Source organism: Neofelis nebulosa, chromosome 9, assembly GCF_028018385.1.
Source record: "Neofelis nebulosa isolate mNeoNeb1 chromosome 9, mNeoNeb1.pri, whole genome shotgun sequence".
Classification (NCBI taxonomy): domain Eukaryota; kingdom Metazoa; phylum Chordata; class Mammalia; order Carnivora; family Felidae; genus Neofelis; species Neofelis nebulosa.
Window position 1 is genome coordinate 31,801,786 of NC_080790.1, and position 23,634 is coordinate 31,825,419.

General features: G+C 45.2%; 1 protein-coding gene and 1 long non-coding RNA gene across 3 annotated transcripts in view; one reads left to right on the plus strand and one right to left on the minus strand.

Moving 5' to 3' along the window:
- The window catches only part of GALM (galactose mutarotase), a 116,301-nt gene that overhangs the window by 90,673 nt on the left and 1,994 nt on the right, over nucleotides 1-23,634 (plus strand). For both annotated transcript variants that reach the window (XM_058683087.1, XM_058683085.1), the window contains exon 5: nucleotides 22,228-22,369. In XM_058683087.1, coding sequence (XP_058539070.1) covers nucleotides 22,228-22,369 — 142 coding nt within the window. The remainder of the gene's footprint in view (nucleotides 1-22,227; nucleotides 22,370-23,634) is intronic.
- LOC131484649 (uncharacterized) lies at nucleotides 569-21,415 on the minus strand. The gene is made up of 6 exons (XR_009248367.1): nucleotides 20,809-21,415; nucleotides 20,535-20,617; nucleotides 15,820-16,325; nucleotides 13,058-13,167; nucleotides 3,557-3,679; nucleotides 569-837 (listed from the first exon to the last, which is right to left on the minus strand). It is a non-coding gene; the product is annotated as an uncharacterized LOC131484649 (long non-coding RNA).

Here is a 23,634-nt window from a genome sequence, read left to right on the forward strand (position 1 = left end):
AGGGTGTTTGATAGTCCCAAGCCCCTCCTTTTGTGACTATTAATTTATACTCGTGTTTGTTTTTCAACTCCTTCTTTTTGTTTGCCCTTTATAAAAACTATTTTTGAGGGAAATGCTGATGTAGGTCTAAACCTTGCGGGTGATTTTCCACCTTGGTTATAGATATTCGGTAAATAATTTTTCAGGTGAAGGGAAAACCCATTGTCATGAGAAAGTAGCACCTCTTCTTTTACAGCAGTTGTAATACTGTGGCCGAGGTACTCAGTAAAAGGGGACCTTCCCCTGTGTGTGTTTGGGGGAGGGGTGGAGTCTTATCCTCCATTTTGTTTGTTACTGATCGGGCGTTGTCACACAGAAAGGAAAGGGATACCTTGGCATACACTTTTAGGGAGCCAAAGCAAGCACATACCATGAAATCCCCTTGTCTTAAACATATAGCCTCCATTTAGACCTCTACCTCAGGCAGGGCCCTCTGAGAATCTCGAGCTCCCTTTCTTCCTGTTGGCAACTTGGAGCATATAAAATGTCTTCAGCCCTTTCAGTCAGTAAAACACAGAAGACAGCAGCCTGCATTACGTGCCTCCTTCATTCTCCCCCTTTCTCTACTCTGCTATGAAAAGCTAGCCTTTTCCCAAAGCTCAGTGGAAAGCCTCAGCAGGTGTAGGGGTAGCAGAAGCCTTCAAAGGGTCCCATTCAAATAATTTAGCACCCCCACCCCCCACCCCACATTTTCCCCACTGGAAATTTCTGCCATTTTGCCATCCCTGGAGGCTTCCAGGCAAACAATATCCCTCGTGTGTTGTTAGGCTGCAAGACTCCAGCATCTTTGCTTTTCTTCTGGGGGAGAAAAAAAGAAGAAGAAAATATTTTGAATGAAAGAGTAGAATCCACACCTAACTTCTGAAGCTACTGCTCTGGATGTAGTTCTGGGCACTTTGGAGTCGGCAGTGGGGGTTGGGGCACAGCGTCCTTCTGCACAGATGCCTCTCTTACGCCACAGCTGCACCAACAGAAAGGCTTCTGCAGAGATGGTTCACCTATAGACCAAGAGCAAAGTCTGCAGCTAAGCTGTCAGGCCGGGTTTGCACGTCAGCAGTTAATTTAGCTTTGCTTCTTCCGAGCAGTTATTCTTCCCTACTTAAAAAAAAGGGGGCGCCTGCCTGGGTGGCTCAGTCGGTAGAGCCTCCGACTTCGGCTCAGGTCATAGTCTCACGGTTCATGCATTCGAGCCCCCTGTCGAGCTCTGTGCTGAAACCCCAGAGCCTGGGGTCTGATTCGGTGTCTTGCTCTCTCTCTGCCCCTCCCCTGCTTATGCTCTGTCTCTGTCTCTGTCTCTCTCTCTCTCTCTCAAAAATAAATAAACATTACAAAAAGAATTTTTAAAAAATTGCACCCTGTAAAGCATTTGGCACTACTTAGGATAGGCTCACACTCTGTTCCTGGGACATATCCTGAGTGTATGTTTATATTTGTTGTTATCAGGACTGTCCCTGTCGTTTCCCAAAAGTGGAAATTCTAGAAGACATTTACCAGGAAGGACCAGTGTATGATCGATGTCCACAGAGAGAACATTCCAGTGCCAGATCTCTGGGCTGCCATGTCAGGCATTTAGCTTTGGGGCCTGAGTCTAGTGTCCTGTCCTGTGGTGACAAGAGGAAATTGGTCCCCAGAGCCCTGCTCGGGTACTAAGCCCCCTAAATACGAGCAGGTGAGAAAATTCAGGCCTTCTGTTTCTCGAGGGATTAATTCATTCCCAGGGTTGTAAATATTACACAGCCTCTTTTTGTCTTCAGAACCGTGAGACTTGGAGGCAGTGTGGGCACAGCCTGCCCAGCAAGATATTATCATGTACACAACATTGTGCAGAACCAAGCATGTGTCTGTATAGGCATTTGCAGCACGGAGCTTTTTTTTTTTTCCCCCTTTTAATTTTGCTGTTCTTTATTTGCAGTAGTAGATAAGGAATTAAGAAAGCAAAAAAAAATAAATAAATAAAATAAAAGAATGCTTTGACTAGGTCTTTTGCCTCTAAAGTAACATTAGTAAAATTCTGTCTTATTCTTTCTCTCGAGAAAAGATACCTTTTATTTTTATAGAAACTCACCCAACCCATTCTGTCCCCCAGCCCATCTGTGTTCACTTGCTGTTCTTGCAGCTCTCGGTTTTTGAAAGCGCCTTCTAAAATTACATGAAAGCAACCCCGTTTTGACAAAATTAGAATGCTGGTAGGAAAGGCTTACCATGAGGCTGTGGAGAAAGGCCCCGCAAAACCTTTGTGTTTTATTTCACCCTCTCGGGGTTCAACTGACAATTCAGCCAATTTTTTAATCACTTCCCTAGGGCAGGGCTAAGCTGCTGCCCCGGAGAAATAACGAATTCCAAAGTAGCCTCCTGGTTTCGAGATGGTGCAAATGGAGACCGTTTTTATCTACATGTTTTAATCATTCTGGACTTCTTACAGAAAATTCCTTTAGATTTGATATGACTCTAAAATGTTGGACGTGATATTAGTTTCAAACCTGAATCAGAATGTGTCTTCTTTCTTTTCCTGCTACTTCCCCACACCCAAGTATCATTACTCATCGGGTGCTGCCGATTTGTTAAAATAAAACCTTTTTGTTTTTTTAGAGAACTTTTAGGCTCACATAAAAATTGAGTAGAAGGTACGGAGAGTTCCCATATATCTCCATGCCCCCACAAATGCACAGCACTCCCCCTTTTTCAACATCCCCCACTAGAGTGGAGCATTTGTGACAACTGATGACCCTACCCTGACACATCATCATCACCCAAAGTTCATAGTTTGAACTTTGAAGAGTTGGGGTCACTCTTGGACAAATGTATAATGACATCTCTCCATCATTATGATAGCACACAAAGTATTCACTGCCCTAAAAATCCTTAATATTGCTTTCAACCACCCATCAGTATTCTTCCTCTTTCCTTTACAGTCTCCCCGCTCTACCCCCCAGCATTGTTATTGGTCCTGCTGATTTTTCACTCCTCTAACTATTTCTGGAATCTGTCTCCTCAATATGTATTGTTGATGATATGGTTCTATTTCCATTGTCACTATCCTGACTATACTGACTTTTCTTGTCTAGAGCAGTGCCTGGCTTATATTATGAGTTTCACCAAATTGGGATCGATGACTGAACAAATGAATCTGGAAAATAGCTCTCTAACTGGGGGTGGGGGGGGGGGTGGGGAGTGAATCTCTTTAGATCTATCCTCCATCTGGTTACTAAAGTTATCTATCTAAAATGCATATCTTATTTTGATACTCCACAGCTTAAAAACCTTTTAGGTGGCTCCAGGACCACATGCCAGCTGCTTTCCAGACCCATCTCCCAGCATGCCTCACTCATACCCCCCCCCCGACAGGGACCACCCAACTCCCCCTTCTCTGCTGCATAAACCCCTACTCTTTCCTCAAGGCTACACTTTTCTCCTTAGAAATCTTTTCCCCATTTCCTGGAAACAATAGATTCTTTTTATTCCAGGGTTTTTGCAATGACAGACACTGTGTAGAGCTGACCACATGCCCAGAGCTCACCTTTCTTATCTTCCCCTTCACCTGTCTGCTTGAGATGACCTATCAGGATTCAGTTACAGGTCTGAAGTAGGGGGCTGGAAGGGAGCTTCAGGCTTGGTCTCTTTGGCTCGAAGCTGGAAAACTCTGCCAAACACAAAAATGAAACCCAGTAATAGCCAGTCTGTACATTCTAGGAACAGATATTCCTTCCTTTCCCTATACTCAGTCTCTCTCCATTCTTCTCCCTTCTTGACATTTGTTTTCCACAGAGCATATTAACACAATATTGCAGGGTGACCAGGATTCAGAAAACCTAGGTGAAGTTCTCCCTTCTGCTGTCCACTAGCTGTGCGCTCTTTGAGTGGGCCAGGAAAACTCTCTGGGCCTCATACCTAATCTGCTAACTCTCATCAGATGAGGGTCACATCACTTGAACTCTGAGGTCCTGTCAATTTCTAACACTGAGTCAAAGACCCCATGGAATCTCTAACCTAGATATTCATAACCAGGGTCCATATGTGTATGTCTGGGAAGATGATGAGAGATCTTCAGGGGATTCACGGGCCCCTGAAATTCTGTGTAAAACCCTGTATGAGTTGATCACATCACCTTGGTCCACAGAGGGTCTGGTCTTCTCTCCTCTCTTAAGGTAATGATAGTTTATGGTTATCCTACTATGTATCATTGTATATAAAGACAGCCATTGTTTTAGAGATTTAGCAGTAGTGTGTTTTTCTTTTTGTAATCTTCAGGGTGGCTTTAAATTTTTTTATTTTGCTAATTCATCACCAATACAGTTTTGGAAGGAAACTAGAAGATTAGCTAGAGGAAGGAGACGGCACACCCAGAAGGAAAGAAACTTCCCCAAGTTTCCGTCTGGAGGAGAAACAGCAGCCAGGGGTGAGGGTTGGATGGGCAGCTTTCCAGTTCCTGCCTGACCAGATGAATGAACTTGCCTTTCAATATCCACCAGCCCTTGGTGCCGTCAAGACTCCAGGCCTGGCCATCAGTCCATGGAGGGTAGGAGCAGGCAGGAACCCTGGGGCCTCACCATAAGTGGGAAGCCAGAGCATGGTGTCCTGGTTGTCACCTTCAGCTCCACAGTTCTGGAGACAAGCACCTCCAGCTGTGAGTCTGCTCCCCAAGTTTCTTCTTTTTCCGTTCTCCATCACCAACTGACACCAATAGCCGGGTGCTATGCCAGCCCCAGGGAAGCAATGTTGAACAAAACAGATACGCCCTGCTTGTGTGGAGAACCTACAGCCATGAATATAGTACAGGTCCCGTGCTCAAAGAAATAAGACTGGTGTTATTCAGGAAAGGGTTTGAATGACGCTAAAAACCCGAAACATGATATTGGAACTTATGGGGTGTTAGTTAGAGATGTTTCTTCAATGACAGGTCCGTCCTAGACAGTATTCAAGGATGTTCACTACAGAAACTGTAAGGACCTCTCCTGATAGCAATAACACTCTCCAACCGGGTGCATTATGGAATCCTTCCCTATAAAGGGGCCCCAAGAACAGTTTTATGAGGCTCCAGAATAACTCCCAAAGCAATACTTGTGTTCCCTGCTAGAAAACACATCACTGCTACGAGATTGGCAAGCATGAGCCAGCATGGTGGAAATTTGGCAGGAAGAAAGCTTAGAAATTAGCACTTGGCCAGGCATGATGTCATTCCTATGAACATTTGAGACTAACAACAAGTAAATTTGCCAGAAGAGATGTTATTTGCTAGAGCTCTGACTACCACCTTTGGAGAACCGCTGTTTAACACCCACCCCTCCCCACCCCAGGTCTGGACAGGGGCTGGCTCTAATTCATACCTTCAAGGTCACCCCGTTCTGAAGAGGCTGAGAGGTAACTTTGAGCTTCGCACCATGGGCCCAAGGCTGATTCACGCGAGTACTCGGAGCAGACTTATACTTAGTTCAGCTAACATTTATGGAGCGCCTCCTAATTGCTACATGCTTCCTGAGGCACTGACCATGGAAAGATGACTGAACAGTCTCTGCCCTTGAGAAGCTCACAGGCAGTGAAGAATCTAAGGTAGTTAGGACAGTGAAAGAGGCAACGGTAGGAGGAGGCTTTCTCAAGATCACCTTGAGCTTCGAGAAGTTTCTTAGTGTCTCTGAGGATCTAGCAACAAGGAGCGCGAGATGCACTTGTGAAAACACCGCCAGTATTTAAGGTACAAGAAATACACAAAAGGCGCTGAGGGAGATGGTCAGAGATAGAAGGCAAAGGAAGAGAGGAGGTGACCGGAAGTCTTGGAGTGACCAAGAACATCAGTACTCCAGAGAGTACTCTCTCTGGGGAGACCTGGGAGTGTGCGGGCTGTCGTGGCTGTTCCTGCTGACCTCATTTCACAGAGTGGTGAGGGTAGAAGCCAGGCTGTGACAGCTGGAGAAGCCACTGAAAGTGAGGAAGGAAAGTCAGGGAGTATAGGCCGATGAGTAGTTCCCAATGACTACAACGTTCTTGAATACAAATCTCAGGCCCCACCTCAGAGATTTGCTTTAGTGTGGGGCCTGGGAATCTGTATAAGCTACCTACTGAGCTCATGGGAGCCGCTGGTGTTGGATACACTTTCAGAAATCTGTGAAAGGAAGAAGATGGGGTGTTTCCATGAGGTGGAGATACAGGGTCAAGGAAGAGGGTTTTTAGGGGCAAAGGAGACGATTGAGGGCAAGTAAAGTGTTTGTCAAAGGATGCCAGGTGAGGATTGTGATCAGGAATCGGTGGTGGCCTCAGTTGGTGCTACTGGGAGTTTTCTCCAGATTCACGTCAGGAGCAGAGAAGGTGGATTGTGGGATGATCCAAAGGTGGGGTTTGGTCTGGTACAAGGGACAAGAGGACAGGGTGTATGGCAGGTCAGTAAGAGTGTTACTAACCAAAGTGGCTCAAGTCGTAGACACGGGACCCAGGCAGGTAGCAAAGGACACAGGGACCTGATGGACGCTATGTCAGGGGAACCTGAAGACCAGGGGTAGATAGTGGCACTCTGGAGAACAGGTCTATCAAGAATGCCCATGCGGGAAGGCTGCAGACAGACAGTTGGCAAACTTTCCACTGGCAGCAAATCCCTGGGCGCCATCTTGATGTGAGTCTAGGATGGAAAATTTCCCTGCATGAAAATCACTCGTGTGGGCCCAACCGTGAAGTATAAAATTGCCTTCTCACCTGAAAACAACATGTAACTGGGTTTAGCATTTTATGCTTCAGATGACATGTAATATCCAGAAGCAATACACCCTCCCCTCCCCCATTGCAAGTTCAAGTAAAATCAGAAAACGCTCAGTGAAAAGGAGAAGAAAAAAAGAAAGGAAACAGCAGTGGAACGAAGCCACAAACCCAAAGCATTGGCAGAGAAATCGGGGGAAACTGCAGCAGAGACAAGCTTTGAGGTTGTATGCTCTATGAAAATTTATAGAAATGTTACCTCAAAAAAAAACCGAAACAAAACAAAACAAAACAAAAAACCCAGGGTGCTTTACTTGCCAACCACTGGAATGGAGACAAAATTCCCACCCGGGGTGTTACTTTTAATTATCATTCTCTTTATGTTGTTTCTTAAAATAATAACAGGCATTGTAGAGATGATATACGAAGATGGCTTAATTAGGTGTCAGATGAGTACCTGTGCCCACGAGCCCCATTACCGGGCTTCCTTATGCAGATTTGACTGACTGTTCCGAGGCTGGCTAGATAAAGAAACAGACATAATTGGAGCAGCTGGGCTGCAAGCACAGCTGGGCCGTCCCCATGGAGACCAGGCTCCCTCTCTTCCCATGGCCCCCCGCCTTCCTCTCCACCTTTTTTTTTTTTTTTTTTTTAACTGAGATGAATGTAAGCACATCTGAGCCTGGGTCTCCCTTAGACGCTGTCCACATCAGCGCCTTTCACCTTTGATGCACGCAGAGATCTCCTGGGAAGCTTGTCGCTAGGCAGATTCTGACTCAGTGGGTCAGAGGTGGGACCTCTGGGTCCTGTTTCTAACAAGCCCCACATGATGGTCCTGGGTCCACACTTTCTATAGCTGTTTAAAAGGCTCTAGAGGCACCTGGGTGGCTCAGTCCGTTAAATGTCTGACTCTTGGTTAGGGCTCAGGTCATGATCTCACTGTTTGTAGGACTGGGGCACGCATCGGTCTCTGTGCTGACAGTGCAGAGCCCGCTTAGGATTCTCTCTCTCTCTCTCTCTCTCTCTTTCTCTCTCTCTCCCTCTCCACTCACACTGTCTCTGTCTCTGTCTCTCTCAAAATAAATAAAACGAACTTTAAAAGAAAAAAGACTCTAAAGAGATCTGTATAGCCTCAAGTTACTTTTTCCTTTTTTGGCCCCCGTTTCTCCTCTCCTGCCCCAACAACCCTCCTGTCCTCCTGCTGCCCCTGAGCTACCTTCACTCCCCGTCCTCCTTCCCCACTTTATCCTCCCACCTCCAGGCCTTTCTACGGGTCATTCTGCAAAGTGCTGCTCTCAGCCAATGACCTCCCTAGAAGAGACAAGCCAGCAGTTTGATTTAAAAGAGGAGGGAAATAACCAGAGATCACAGTGTGTCCCTAAAGGAAACAACCTGCTTCCTTATGGTCATCACATGGGCCAATGGACCTACAGCCTCAGAAGGTCACAGTTGGAAAAGACCTTCTGTCCAGTAGTTGGATCCCAGACTGTGGTACTCACGGGCACTCAGGTGCGCCCGGGTCAGGGTGTTCACTGTCCATCCTGCGCCAGCACATCAGAAAGGCCTTCCTGAAATCGAGCTGGCATCCGTCTACCTAGATCTGACCCCACTTTGCCTACTTCTTGGGTCCCTATAGATCAGACTCAAGGCCTTAGAAGGTAGCCGTCATGTTGCCCCCAAGTCATTTCTTCTTCAGGCACAGCTGTTCTTTTTATGCCATGAGTTGGCCATTCTGGCCCTTCTCCTCTGCCTCTGCACGTCCAGGGCCTCTCCACCTGTGATGCCCACACTGCAAACAGCAATCAAAAACTGTCACCACCTCATTACACTCTTTATGTGACTCCTGTCGAACTTATTGCCAACCACATCCTCAAAGTCATTTGCATACATGCTGTGGCTCAGCTGCATCTCCCTAGTCAGTAATAATTGTAGTAATCAGACTTAACATTTATGAGAGTTAGTATAATATGATAGCTAAGAACACATGCTCTGGAACCAGACTGCCTAGGTGTGAAGAACTTAATGAAGAGTCATGTCGTTGGTAGTTATCACCATCATGAGTATCATCATCATCCCTGTGCTAAGGGCTTTGGTCACAATAACTGGTGTGTGTGTGTGTGTGTGAGAGAGAGAGAGAGACAGAGAGAGAGAGACAGACACAGAGAGAGGGTGCAAGTGAGCAAGGGGCAGAGTGAGAGAGAGAAGTGAGGCTTGTGTTTTACCCAAATCGGGGCTCGAGCTCATGAGCTGTGAGATCATGACCTGAGCCGACGTCAGATGCTTAATGACTGAGCCATCCAGGCATCCTGCCCACAGCAATCGTTTTAATCCTCATGCCAACTTCACGCGATAAAGGTTATGTTGTCCCGGTTTTACAAGTAAGGAAATGGAACCTCAGAAGATTATGTTTTGTGCCCAGGGTTGAGTTGGTTTCTGTTTTTGTTTCTTGGTGTGGTTTTTTTTTTTTTTTTGGTTTTTCGGTTTTTTGGACCTAAGTGCAGAACCCTATCTATTGCTGTTATTCACAAATTTCATCTTGTAATCCGTGCTTTACCCCTACTTTGGATTCCCGGTTCTGTTATCCTAAGTGGGTCTGCCTCCTAGCTTCGTGTTGTCTGTCCTAATGAGAATACCTTCCATATCGTCATCTAGATCATCTACACATCAGAGACCACGTGACAACTCCCTGCAGCTTCTGTTCCCTGAAGTGCAGGTCTCCGTCTCCCGAAGCTCCCCAAGCCACCAGCCTTGTAACCCTGTCAGAGAAGCCTAGGGGGCAGCCTGGGAGTGATTTGTATTTGAATATATCTGTATTTGGTTCTGAGTGAGCATGCCTCATCTTGCCTTCCAGGTCTCCATTCCAGAATTCTCCCCAGAACAGAGAGAGGGCAGCTCCTAAATGGATAGTTTATGAAACTGACCCTCCAGGCAGTGCCAGATGCACAGACCCAGTTGAATGCAGGGTCTGCAGAATACACATCCCAGAGAGGGTAATGACCACATCCTGCAGATAATGAGACCTAGGAGGCTGGCCCTGCATTTCAAGGCTCCCTTCCTTCTGACTCCACTAGTACCAACGCAGGCCTTCTATGTCCTGACTAAACCACAGGAGGCTGAGCAGTCGTGGTGGTCAATATTTCTGCACAGGGGGAGCCTGGGGCACTGGTCTCATTAGAAGGGAGATTGGGGCATGCCTTGAAACTTAAATCGGAGGTTTCTTTGGAGTGATTTGCAAGAAAGGGAGTACTGATGGAGATCACAGGGGCTAGATCCCCCACATAAAGCCATTTCCTAGCCCTGCCACTCTGCCAGTTGACCAGAAAGGCCGGACTGATTTCTTTCCTCTCTTCTCTACTGGTTCTATTCTCTGACCCCGGGCTGTTAGTGTAATTTGGCTGTCTTCAGTTGCCACCTTTTTCGGTGTCAGGATGCCAGCCACCTTCCCTGGTGCTCTCCTTGGCTTCCTGTGAACCATGACAGTGGGATCCTCATGGCTCTTGGAGGACAGCAGGAAGCCATGGGTCTACCATGAGCCTGGGCTGCCTAATCACGCCGCTGTCACTGGGTCCTGCCCAAGCTACTGTGAAGCAGCAAAACAACATGCAGGAAACTTCTTCTGCTCCAACATGTTCCCCTTTTGAAATCAGCCAGCAAACCCCGAACACTCTCTCTCTGTGTGGTCAGGCAGATGGGCTGTCCTCTCAGGCTAGAGGAGTTAGGGACCATTGGCAGACTGAGCCCGGTGGATCCAGGAGGATTTGGGGAAGGTAGTAGCCTTAGTTCTCATAGATCAACCTCCAGCCCTAGCAATGCACCTGCTCTTGGGCAGTGGACGCCCCCGGATGCCATGAAAAGTGATGGGCACAGGTGAGGGAGCTTCGGCCAGAAATAGAAAATGCCTCTGACCTTGGTGAAGCGAGTCCTTGGTGTGACATTGAACATATAAGTGCTGTTTAAAAGGACCAATTTTGGGGTGCCTGGCTGGCTCAGTCAGTAGAACATGCAACTCTTGATCTCAGGGTTCAAGCCCCACATTGAGTGTAGAGATTACTTAAATGAATAAATAGCCCTTAAATAAATAAATAAATAAATAAATAAACAAACAAACAAACAGACAGACTGATTTTGACACGTTATAATCAGGAAAACAAAGTAGTTAAAGGCATGAACTCAAACCCTGACTGTTTAGGTTTAAATCCAGCTCTGTGACATTAGACAATTTATTCAGCCTCTGCAGACTTCATGTGTAAAGTAAAGGTACTAATTGGACCTCCCTCGTTGGTGGTGAAGATTAAATGCAGTAATACATGTAAGGTGTGTAGAGCATCAAGTCCTGGCATTTCATAAGAGCTCCATAAGGATTAACCACTATTATTATCATTATCATCACCATCGCCACCATTTCTGCGTGTTTAATATGCACCAGCCACTGAGCTAAGCACGTACACGTCGTCGCTCATTTAACTGCCCTTTGAAATAGGTGTGTAATGCTTCAGTTATGCCTCAGTTGAGGAAACAGACATTTGGAGAGGTTAGTTAACCTGCACACAGTTAAGCAGGTAAGTTATTGGTGAATTCAGGGTTTGGAGCCAAATTTCCCTTGGCTATGCTGTCTGTTATCACCGCTGGCCACTGTCCGTAAAAACAGCTATGTTACTGAGTACTTCCTGCAGACTGGGTAGGATGCAGGGCACTTTTATCTTGTTTATCAGAATCCCATGTTTGTCAGAATCTTCTTATACCCATTTTACAGATGAGGAAAGCAAGGTTCAGAGAAGCTAAGCAACCTCCACAAATTTTTACAGCAAAGAAGTTAAATCCAGGCTGCCTGACCCTTTTTTTTTTTTTAATTTTTTTTTCAACGTTTTTTATTTATTTTTGGGACAGAGAGAGACAGAGCATGAACGGGGGAGGGGCAGAGAGAGAGGGAGACACAGAATCGGAAACAGGCTCCAGGCTCCGAGCCATCAGCCCAGAGCCTGACGCGGGGCTCGAACTCACGGACCGCGAGATCGTGACCTGGCTGAAGTCGGACGCTTAACCGACTGCGCCACCCAGGCGCCCCACAGGCTGCCTGACTCTTAAAATCCATTCTAACATCTATTGAGTTTGACTGCCAAACAAGTGAGCAAGATGCCCCTGGGAGGTTGATAACAGTAATTGGTGATCGTGAAGCCTGATACCCAATATAACCCAGGGCGACACTATTTGCCTAATTATAGCCCCATTTTCTGAGCTGCCGTTAGGGGCAATTTCCACTTTCTCTGATGCTTCACTTTCCTGCACTTTCTGAAAGCTGTTGATGTGCTCAGATTAAGACAAGCTCCTGTGTATTTCACATGTTAGTTTATTGCACATCCTGCAGGAATATGGAGGAATCATAAATAGTCCAGAAGGAGGTCCCGATGGATTATGCAAAGCCTTTGTCACATTGCTATAGGAAGAGTTTGACAGTAGACTCCCAGACTACATTTCTTGACCTGACGTTATGTGACTACAATATTCCAAATGTGCATTTCAGTATCAGATCATGAGAGGGCAACTTGCTTGGTGATGAGTAGGGTCTAGGCAGAATGTATTCACCAGCCCGTATATCGGGGATTCTTAACCAGTCCTGAATGACTGGTCTTCAGAGGTTCTGAGAACATTCTTTATGTATGTATGCATTTTCCTAGAGAAAGAGAGCCCATAACGTTTACGATATTCTCAAAGGAGTACGTGACTCAAAAACCAGTTTGAGGGGGGCCTGGGTGGCTCAGTCGGTTGAGCGTCCGACTGTGGCTCAGGTCATGATCTTGCAGTCGGTGAGTTAGAGCCCCGCGTCAGGCTTGGTGCTGATCCTGGAGCCTGCTTCAGATTCTGTGTCTCCCTCTCTCTCTGCCCCTCCCCTGCTCGTACTCTGTCTCTCCCTCTCTCTCTCAAAAATAAATAAACATTTAAAAAAATTAAAAAAAAAAAAAAAAACCATTTTGAAGACTGTACCGCTCTAGATTAAAAATCACTGAGAGAGGAAGCTTCAAAAAACAAAACTAAACCAAAAAAACCCTGAATCCTTTTTTAATGAAAATTGCAATGCTCCTCGGAGGCAGATATGCACCTTCCTTTTGCATCAATGATTTATGCTATAATGAATCATTGTTCTCTCTCTTCTCTGTTTCTGGAGAGAGAGAGCAAGTAAATAACAGAGAGCACTATGTGCAGGTTCTGCCCTAGAGGTAGGACTTTCTTCATATCCTTCTCTCAATTAAACCTCACAATACGTGTCTTAGGTATATACCACTATTAGCTCCATTTTATAAGTAAAGAAATTGAATCTTACAGAGGCATAGAAACTTACCCAAGGTCGCCAAAAAATGAATGAATGTGGAGATTCAGTGACTCTTGTGGTGACCATCTGTTCGTTTCCTCAGAGAGTCGGGCACTGGGGCCATCAGGCAGAGAAAAGAGCTATTTGTGATGATGAGAAATTGAAAGCATTGAATTAAAATTCACCCCAGGTGAATTTCCTCAGACACTGAGAGAGTGTTCATGCCCAGATGTTACAGAAACCATTTCACTGGACTCTGTCCGATCGAGAGTTCAAAGGACTAATTCACCTTCTACACTGTTTCTTAAGTCAGAGCTGGGAGCCTACGGGATATGTGTAATATAAATGCATCTTGTGCCTACACTTTAGATCTCAACTTCACAGGTGAGAGGACTTCATTCCCATGCTTGTTCTGCCCTGCACCTTGTCCAGTGGGCCAGTCCCAACTTAATCCTTCAAGATTAGGCTCCTGTCACCACCTTTGGAAAACTTTTCCAGACCCCCCCATGGCTGCACCGGGGACGGCTTTTCCCTGCTCTGCCAGCGGCCATTGGATGCCAGTCTCATCACATTTGTCATACTCTCCTGTCCGTATTAATTTTTTTATCTGTCTCCTTCACCAGATTCTAGGCTCCCTGAGATCAAGTTCATGCCTGGTACATAAAAGATGCTCAAAAATGCGTGAACTAACAACTTTGTATTTGTTTTTTCCCCACTCAAAAGCAATTGCAAGAATTAGTGTTTGTTTTTTTTTTAATGTTTATTTATTTATTTTGACAGAGAAAGAGAGAGAGAGCATGAGCAGGGGAGGAGCAGAGAGAGAGGCAGAGAGAGGATCCCAAGCAGGCTCTGTGCTGATAGCAGATGTGGGCTCGAAACCATGAACTGTGAGATCATGCCCTGAGCTGAAATCAAGAGTCAGACGTTTAACCAACTGAGCCATCCAGGTGCCCTCACATGGACTAGTGTTCTTAAGGAAGAACCAATTAAAGTCACTTATGACTATGTAATAAAAGCACGGGGGTGGGGGGGCTTCATTAACCTTCTGTCAAGACTAGTTAAGTGCCAAGAGGTGAAAACATCCTAAGGCAGTATACCAGTCTATTGCTATATAATAAATTACTCTAGGGGCGCCTGGGTGGCTCAGTCGGTTGGGCGTCCGACTTCAGCTCAGGTCATGATCTCGCGGTCCGTGAGACGCGGGGCTCGGGCTCTGGGCTGATGGCTCAGAGCCTGGAGCCTGCTTCCGATTCTGTGTCTCCCTCTCTCTCTGCCCCTCCCCCGTTCATGCTCTGTCTCTCTCTGTCTCAAAAATAAATAAACGTTAAATTTAAAAAAATAATAAAATAAATAAATAAATAAATAAATAAATTACTCTACACTTCATATATATTCTTTCATTGTGTCTGTGGTCAGGAATTTAGACAGGCCATATCTTGTCTCTAGATGTGATGTCTGGGGCTCATTCACTCACATGTCTGACAGCTGATACTGGCTCCTGCCTTGGGGCCTAGCTGGGGCTATCAGCCAGAACACCCCACAGATGGCCTTTCAATGTGACTTGAGCTTCCTTATAACATGGCAGTTGACTTCCAAGGGCAAATATCCTGAGAGAGCAAGGGCCAGGCCAAAACCACTTTGTATTTATTACCTGAGCCCTGAAATCACATCGTATCACTTGTGCCACATCCTATTCGTTGCAGCAGTTACAAAGGTCCTTCCCAATTTAAGGGAGGGAACAAAGACTCCATCTCTCAGTGATGGAATGTCAGCATCACATTATAAGTAGAGCCTGTGGAATGGGATACATACTGGTGTGGCCATCTTTGAAAAGGGCAACCTGCCACAAGCAGTCATGGGGAAAAGGCCAAAGTCTATATAATAGAATATGTATAAAAACCCCTTATGTGAGATAAGAGATGTGAATCAAGGCAGATGGAGTTCATGAAGGCAGTGTGTTTTTCCTTTGCTGCCAGAAGGCAGGTAATTATAATTCTATCAGGAATGCCAATAGGGAGAGGAAGATTTAACAACCTGTGACGGAAATCTGGAATGTTAGAGAGTCCTGTTTCCAATTATGAGGTCTACATCGTCTTCTTGCAAGGATGGGGCAGCTGTGGTTGCCAGAGTGACACATCTGTTGAGGTCATCTACAGACATCACCTCATTCCTGGCTCACTGTCACTCCAACACACTCTTGTCATAGTCCCTAATTATTTCATTATCCAAGCTGTTGATATTCTGATCTCTCAGCTTCTTGACATCCTCTGTTCCAATGATCTTGTCCACCAACCTTCTCAGTTACTCACTTCCGTGGTCATTGGGTCATACCCTTGACTTTATCACCACCTCTTATTGTAGCCATCTATAGTCCCTGTCTAAGGTGTCTATTTCAGCCCCAACAATTCTTTGATGCCACACGAACCTGCAGCCCCTTGATCCTAACATCCTTTCACTGCCCCTAACCTGCTCATGAGCTCTTTCCCCACCCACTTAAATCAGAAGTCTGTCATTGGAATCACCTCTTTGCATATGCCCTCCACTCCCTCACCGTCTCCCTCTTCTGTCTGTTCTCCTAACAAACCCAACCCTGATTATTTTTTGTTTGGTTGGTTGGTTTTTTGTGTGTTTTTTTTCCCAACCCTGATCATTGCCCCCCACCACACCCTCCATAGCTGCCACCCTACAGGGACTGATTTCACTCTAAATTCATGACAGTAACCCCGGGTGGGTCTGCACTGGTGCCTGCAGTCAGGCTTTCCTTGAAATGGGGAAGCAGAAATGCTACCTACCTCAGGCTGCTCGTCTGCCCCAGAGCTGTAACCTCATATCTTTGGGTCAGAGCCCATCATCTGCCAGGCATGTGGCATTGCTGCTCAGGCCTTAATGCACACTCAGCCAACCTTCAGTAGCTGAAGAAATTCTCTTCAAAAAAACAGCTTCTCTCTGCTTTCTGGTGGCTTCAAAACCAAAGTCTGGTGATGTGACATCCTCTCTGAGGGCACCCTTTCCATTTCCGCTTCAATTTTCTGTACACTCAGCGTTGCTGAGAGCGCTATTTTGATGTCTTCTATTCTTAGCACCAAAGCACAAAGTCACATATGCAGATAGACCAAAATTAGAATAACAGCACATTGATTTTCCAAATTCTTTGAGAACTCACGAACACTTGAGGGCTTGGGGGTGGAAAAGGCTGTCACCAAGTCACTCTGGGGTGAGAGGCCTGGAGACTTTGACACTATGGAGATGTGTCACCTTGGGCAAGTCCCTTTAGCCGTCTGGGTCCCGGTCTTCTCATCTGCAAAGCGAGGGGACTGGATGAGGTAATTCCTAAGGCCCTTTCTAGATCTTTCTGACTTTGTCACAGGATGCTATGACATTCACAGTTGGCCCTGTTTTTTCTGCCTCTACTTCATTCATCCATCCATCTTTCAATCAAGTGAAGGCTCGCTTCATGCTCAGAAGGTACAAAGATAAAAAGGACGCAATTCATACCCTCTTGGAGCTTGATATAATCCTATGGTTATGTCTTAAAACAACAAATGTTTGGGGCGCCTGGGTGGCTCAGTCGGTTGAGCGTCCGACTTCAGCTCAGGTCACGATCTCACAGTTCGTGAGTTCAAGTCCCGCGTCAGGCTGTGGGCTGATGGCTCACAGCCTGGAGCCTGCTTCCGATTCTGTGTCTCCCTCTCTCTCTGCCCCTCCCCCATTCATGCTCTGTCTCTCTCTGTCTCAAAAATAAATAAACATTTTAAAAAAAATTAAAAAAACAACAACAAATGTTTTGAAGAAAGTATGTTCAAAATGTGATAGGAACAAAGTAGAAAAGGAGATCAGGGGGGTAAGAGGGAAGAAAAGAAAAGAAAAGGAGATTAGTTCTAGCTGTGGAGGCTACAATCCTTCACAGAGGAAGTGGCATTGGAGAGTAAGTATTCTTAAACAACTTGCCAGGATGTGGGGGAAGCAGGGACACAGAGGACATTGAAGCTGTGAGAAAGGTCCCAAAGAAGGCGTGAATCTGGGGGACAAATTCCAAAGTTTTCCATGTGCCTGATCAGTAGATACATGAGGTCCACAGGTCAGGGCGTGAGGCTGGAAAGAGATTGGAACCCTTTCTCTTTTTTTCTTCTCATTTAGTAAAAATCTCATTTAGAAGTTTCTCAGTTTTAAGTCAGGGCTTCTCTGCCATTCTCGAAGTCTTACCCCCTCTCTAGGCTCTCCTTTGTGTTATAGATGCATCCCCAAATTTGGCCTGTTTATTTATGCCATTGTCCTGAAACCATTCAAGTATTTCATTTGTTGAGTATTTCCATGTCATGTATAGGCAGCAAATAATAGCTTCATTTTACAGAGAGAAAAGCTAACATTGATTTGTAGATGGCTCAGTATCAGGTAAACAGACCTGAAATAGACCCTAGAACCCTCCTTCATGAACATTCCATGACTTTATTTTTACCTCGAAGTCAAGAGAAATAAGTATCTTGACTGACTTGTGCAATATTACATTGGGACTGTCATAAGGGTCAGATTTTGAGTCAAGTATGGCTTTAAGGAACTAAATACTGTGAATACCATATAAAGTTAGGGAAGAAAGCATAACAGAAATTAATACTCAGAATATGAGTTGGTAAGACTACAGTCTTCTTGAGCCCATGAAAACAGCTGCTGCTTTTTCCTGGACTAAGTTTTTCATAAGGAAACATTTTGCCTTTTTAAAAATCAGTGTGAGGGGCACTTGCATGGCTCAGTTGTTGGGCCTCCGACTTTGGCTCAGGTCATGGTCTCACAGTTCACAGGTTCAAGCCCCATGTTGGGCTCTGTGCTGACAGCTCAGAGCCTAGAGCCTGTTTCAGATTCTGTGTGTCCTCTCTCTGCCCCTCCCCTGCTGGCCCTCTTTCTCTCTCTTTCTCAAAAATAAACATTAAAAAAATTAAAAATTAAAAAAAAAATCGGTGTGAGAGGTGGTTGGTCACCCAAACTTCACAAGACAGTAGCACACAGGTAGGTCACTACCATCCAGGATTCGGCCTTATGGCCTGAGGGACCCAAAAAAACAACTATTCATTCTCCCAAAACTGATCAGGGTTTAAGCACGCTCTTTTTATTGTGTCTCTAGCACCATCTACTGGGAAACAAAGTGACTTTACTTGGATTCTTAGTTGAAAGATGCAGAAACCCAAGTCAGGTAGCAAAGAGGAGAGAGACAGGAAGAAGCTTAGCAAATTCTAAGAAACAGAGGGTTACGTATATTATATTGAAGTTTCTTCTATAAAGATGTTACCACTAAAACAAAATTACAAACTGTCTCACTTATCAGAGAGACACACATATACACACCATATAGTAAAAAGATTTCAAAAAGTAAACAACTAGAATTCATGAACACGAAAAGCATACCATAAAATGTAATGACAGACTAAGAATACTTAGAACATGTATATGTCATAGTAATGCCATAAAACGCCTCTATTAAACAATAGTCTCTCAGATTGAACCTCAAAGGAAACCCCAAGGGAAGGCTGTGTATTAACCAAGTCGTACAGAAAGGTTGAAAACATGAGATTTCAAAAGCAAACCAACCAAATAAAAGCCAAATGAAAGCAGGGGGTCTCAGTCTTAACATCAGTAAAGGCTGATCTCAGGACAGAAAGCAAGACACTTTGTAATGATAAAGGACAGAATTCACAAGGTGCCTGGGTGGCTCCTTGATTTCCGCTCAGGTCATGACCTCGCATGAACTGCACCTTGAACTCCACATCAGGCTATGCGCTGACAGCACAGAGCCTGCTTGGGATATTCTCTCTCTCTCTGCCCCTCCCCTGCTCTGTCTCTCACTCTCTCTCAAAATAAATAAATAAACTTAAAAAAAAAAAAGGATGAAATTCACAATAAAAATTCACCATATCTGAGACCGTAAAGAAAACCTCAGGTAATTTCACAAAATACGAGTAATACAGCCAATGCTTGACCTAGAAATGCTTTAACTCTTAATAATTCTTGGATCAAAAGGGAACTCAAACCCTAAAACTAGCAATACCTAGAAAATAAGTAAATAATATATCATAATTAAGTATCATGGAAATATTTACTTAATACATATTAGAATATATAATAAATGGGAATATGGTGTTATCATTATATATAACGGAAACTCCTACATGTGATATCAAGCCTATTGCTCAGAAGAACATTGAAGCACAAAATACTTTGACTAATCCAAAAAATGTGAAAATAAATGAATTAGGCATCTAATGCAAGATATTTGAAAAAGAATAACAAAACAGGGTCACCTGGGTGGCTCAGTTAGTTAGGTGTCCAACTTCAACTCACATCATGATCTCATGGTTCATGGGTTCAAACCCTGTGTCAGGCTGTGTGCTGACAGCTCAGAGCCTGGAGCCTGCTTCAGATTCTGTGTCTCCCTCTTTCTGCCCCTCCCCTTCTCTCTCTCTCTCTCTCTCTCTCTCTCTCTCCCCCCCCCCCCTCCCTGTCTCTCTCTCTCTCTCAAAAATAAAATATTAGGAGTGCCTGGGTGGCTCAGTCGGTTGAGCTTCTGACTTTGACTCAGGTCATGATCTCACAATTCGTGGGTTCAAGCCTCACGTCAGGCTCTGTGCTGACACCTCAGAGCCTGGAGCCTGCTTCGGATTCTGTGTCTCCCTCTCTCCCTTCCCTTCCCCTGCTTGTGCTGTCTCTTAATCTCTGAAAAATAAACATTAAATTAAAAAATAAATAAATAAAACATTAAAAAAAGAGTAACAAAATAAACCCAAGAGAACAAAATGAAAATTAATGCAAATAAAAGCAGAAATTCTAATTTTGAAAAGAGGAAAAATGTAGTACTAATACATAAATCCAAGAGCTCCTTCATTGGAAGGGGGAAAAACCCACAAAAATAGATAAAGCATCAGCCTACCTATTCAATGCACAAAGTTAGAAATGAGCATAAGCAGGGTGCCTGGGTGGCTCAGTCAGTTAAGCATCTGACTTCGGCTCAGGTCACGATCTCACAGCTTGTGAGTTCGAGCCCCGCATCAGGCTCTGTGCCGACAGCTCAGAGCCTGGAGCCTGCTTTGGATTCTGTGTCTCCCTCTCTCTCTGCCCCTCCTCCACTCGTGCTCTGTCTCTGTCTCTCAAAATTAAATAAATGTTAAAAAAATAAAAGAAAGAAAGAAAGAAAGAAAAGAAATGAGCATAAGCAACTAACCACAGAGAGATGAAATTGAAAGGATCACAAGTTACTGTCTTCCTCGACTCTACCAATAAATGGAAGTAATATAGATGGGATGCATAAGTTTCTAGAAAAATATAAATTTGCAATTATGACACCAGAAAACAAATAGTAAGTAGATTATCATAGGAAAAATAGAAATAGGAATTGGCACATAGAATTGTCTAATGAAGTACGTAGGAATAAATTTAGTAACAACCTTGAAGACAAATTGAGTGGAAAGATTAAGGTGGAAACAGGCTATATTGCTGTGTGTGTGCATGGGTGTGCGCTTACATGCTTGGATATCCTTGTATTCTCTCCGGAAGGGTGCGAGAGGAACAAGTAATGGTGGTTGCTTCTGTTGGAGGAAACTGGATCTTCAGGGAACAAAGATAAGAGATTTTTTTCATTGTATAGTATTTTGTACCTTTTAACTTCATTACCTTTAAAATTGGTTACATGTACAAATATTCCCCATTCAAAAGTTCTTTTTCATACAAGCAGAATCAAGGCAAAGGAAAGAGATGGTTTTCAAGGATGTCTTCAAAAAGAATGCTACTTGGGGTACCTGGGTGGCTCCGTCAGTTGAGTGTCCGATTTCGGCTCAGGCCGTGATCTTGAGGTTCGTGGGTTCGAGCCCCACATCGGGTTCTGTGCTGACAGCTCAGAGCCTGGAGTCTGCTTCGGATTCTGTGTCTCCCTCTTTCTCTGCCCCTGCCCTGCTTGTGCTCTGTCTCTCTCAAAAAAATAAACATTAAAAAAATTTAAAAAAGAATGCTACTTAATTTTTCCTAACACTGACTGGTGAGAGGATTCTTTTGTTCAACCAAACTCCCTTGGTTGAACAATGGACACCAGATGCTAGAATGGCATTGGCCAGGCCTCTGTGTTCCCCTTGGGTGTTTTGGACCCCAGGCATCCTCACAGCTTTGTGTGAACTTACAGACTCCAGTCTGCATGTACCAGGAAGACTATGTTTCCGAACAGCAGCTCTGAATTTAAGAAGAGGATGCCCTCGGGGCAACTGGGTGGTTCAGTCGGTTAAGCAGCCAACTCTTGATTTTGGCTCAGGTCATGATCTCACAGTGAGATACACAGTGAGATGGAGCCCCTTGTCAGGCTCTGCATTGACAGTGTGGAGCTTGCTTGGGGTTCTCTCTCTCTCTCTCTCTCTCTCTCTCTCTCTCTCTCTCTCCCCCTCTCTCTTTGCCCTTCCCCCACACCCTCTGTGTGTCAAAATAAAGAAACATTAAAAAAAAAAAAAAGAAAAGGATGCCCACTTTCACCCAAAGATAGGAGATTAATGTTTCTTTTAGTATTTGGCAATACACGAAAGCAGAACTAAATGCTTTGAGTGGCTAAAAGTTGGTTCTCTTTTCACTTGTTTAAATCTTTTTAAGGTAAGGTACAAGTTCTTGATTTTTCTTAGCATCCTAGGATTTCAGACCCACTTTGCATGCTACCTCTCTCCCCTGAAACTAGTGTAGAAACCAAGTTCGTAAAACCTCCCCATCTGACCACATGAAAGGAAAAAGTAATTCTACCCCTAAAAAAAGAGTTATGTTAACTAACTGAGCATTTGTATTCACCTTTAAAATACATGATACAGCTCTAGGACAAAAGAAAACCTTTAAAGAAAGGAAATTGGGCTTCCAGCTACGGAAGGAATGAATAAGTCACGGAAATAAAAGGTACAGCCTAAGGAACCGAGCCAGTGGTATTGTAACAGCTCTGTATGGTGACAGATGATAGCTAGACTCACGGGGAGCACAGTATAATGTATTGAGGGGTTCAATCGCTACATTGTACACCTGAAACTAATGCAATATTGTGTGTCAACTGTGCAAGTAAAAAAAAAAAAAAAAAGTAAATGCAGAAACAACTGGATCATGGTGTGAGGCCCTGAAACCGAGTCCCTGTCCTCTTTCAAGAAAGCCTGGCCAGAGTACTCCAGCCCCCTGCCCTTCTACCTGCCCCTTCCCTCCAGGAGAAGTTGCTCCAGTACAAGGAACTGCCTTTGACCTGAGGAAGCCGGTGGAGCTTGGAAAACACCTGCAGGAGTTCCGTATCCACGGCTTTGACCACAATTTCTGTCTGAAGGGATCTAAAGACAAGCACTTTTGTGCACGGTAGGTGCTTTTCCCTGACTGCTTGTGTAGGGAGGAAGAGATCTCACCTCGTAGGTGAGGAGTTTTTCCTCTGGCCACCTCGATAGCATTTACTACGCTGCAGGGACCATATAACCACATCCCTGTCTTTTCAAAGCTCCTGTTCCCGCGGAGCAGCGCCACCGAACGTCTCTTCCCCCTCCCCTACCACTGCCTTGTCTCTTCCCCCGCCCACCCTGTGCTCCCACCTGGCATCCTGTCTCTCTTTGCTCCCTCTCTCCCCATCGGAGCCTGTTCTTTCAGGCCCACTCTTTTGTTAGAAGCCCTAATTCCTCTGAAGTCAGCTCTGCTTTCCTTGACCTTCCGGAGCCCCGTTTGTGATGCATGGAAAGTCAGAGGCTGCACCTCTCCTAGGGCGCCCACCGCCAGCAGCCTGGCCTGCGAGGCATTTGTGTGCACTCTCTCCTCCCCGCTAACCTCCCGGCTCCTCCTGCTACCTCTGTGCATCCCCAGCTCTGCCCGAGCACCTCACCCCACGCGTGGCAATAGCAAATGCACGTCTGTAGAATAAATGGATTTTAAATAAGGCAGAGAATATGATTCCAACTCTAATGGAAACTTCAAAAGCCTTCTCTCCCTTAGAGCCCCAGTCCCCGTGTTCTTCCAGATGGAGTCCACTCTTCTCCTCTGGCCCATTTCTCTCTCTAGTCTGGAGGACACTCTCTTGCCTACTCTCCATTATTCAAGTCCTGGCCCTCCTCTTCCCAGAACCTCTTGATCGACTACGTTGTTGGGATGTTTTACCTCGTTTTTTTAAAAAAGGAAACCGTGAATCCAGCAGAAACTGACAGCACCTCTGTTCTCTGGGGGGGGAGATCTGACTAAAAAGCCCAGCCTGCTCTAGCCCCAGGGAAGGGTGACAGTTTAATTTAGACAAGCGTCTCTTCTCTTTCAAAAGACACAGCTGGTGGCTTTGCCAGGCCAAGCAGAGAGCATCAGCTCTTCCTGAGAAAGAATCTCAGCTCCTCCGGAATCTGACAACTGTGTCTCTGCGGCCTGGCCGCCCCCCGCATGCGCGCGCGCACACACACACACACACACACACACACACACACACGTCTGGCCAGGGTGAGCCTTCCTCAGAGAAGCCAAGATCACAGTGAGAAGTTGCTACTGGAGGGTCCTTACTTAGGACCACCTGCTCATGCCTCACCCATGAGACTGCGAGAATTTCCCATCATGCTCTTCCCATCTTTGTCTCCATGTATCTTGTCCCTGCTGTCACT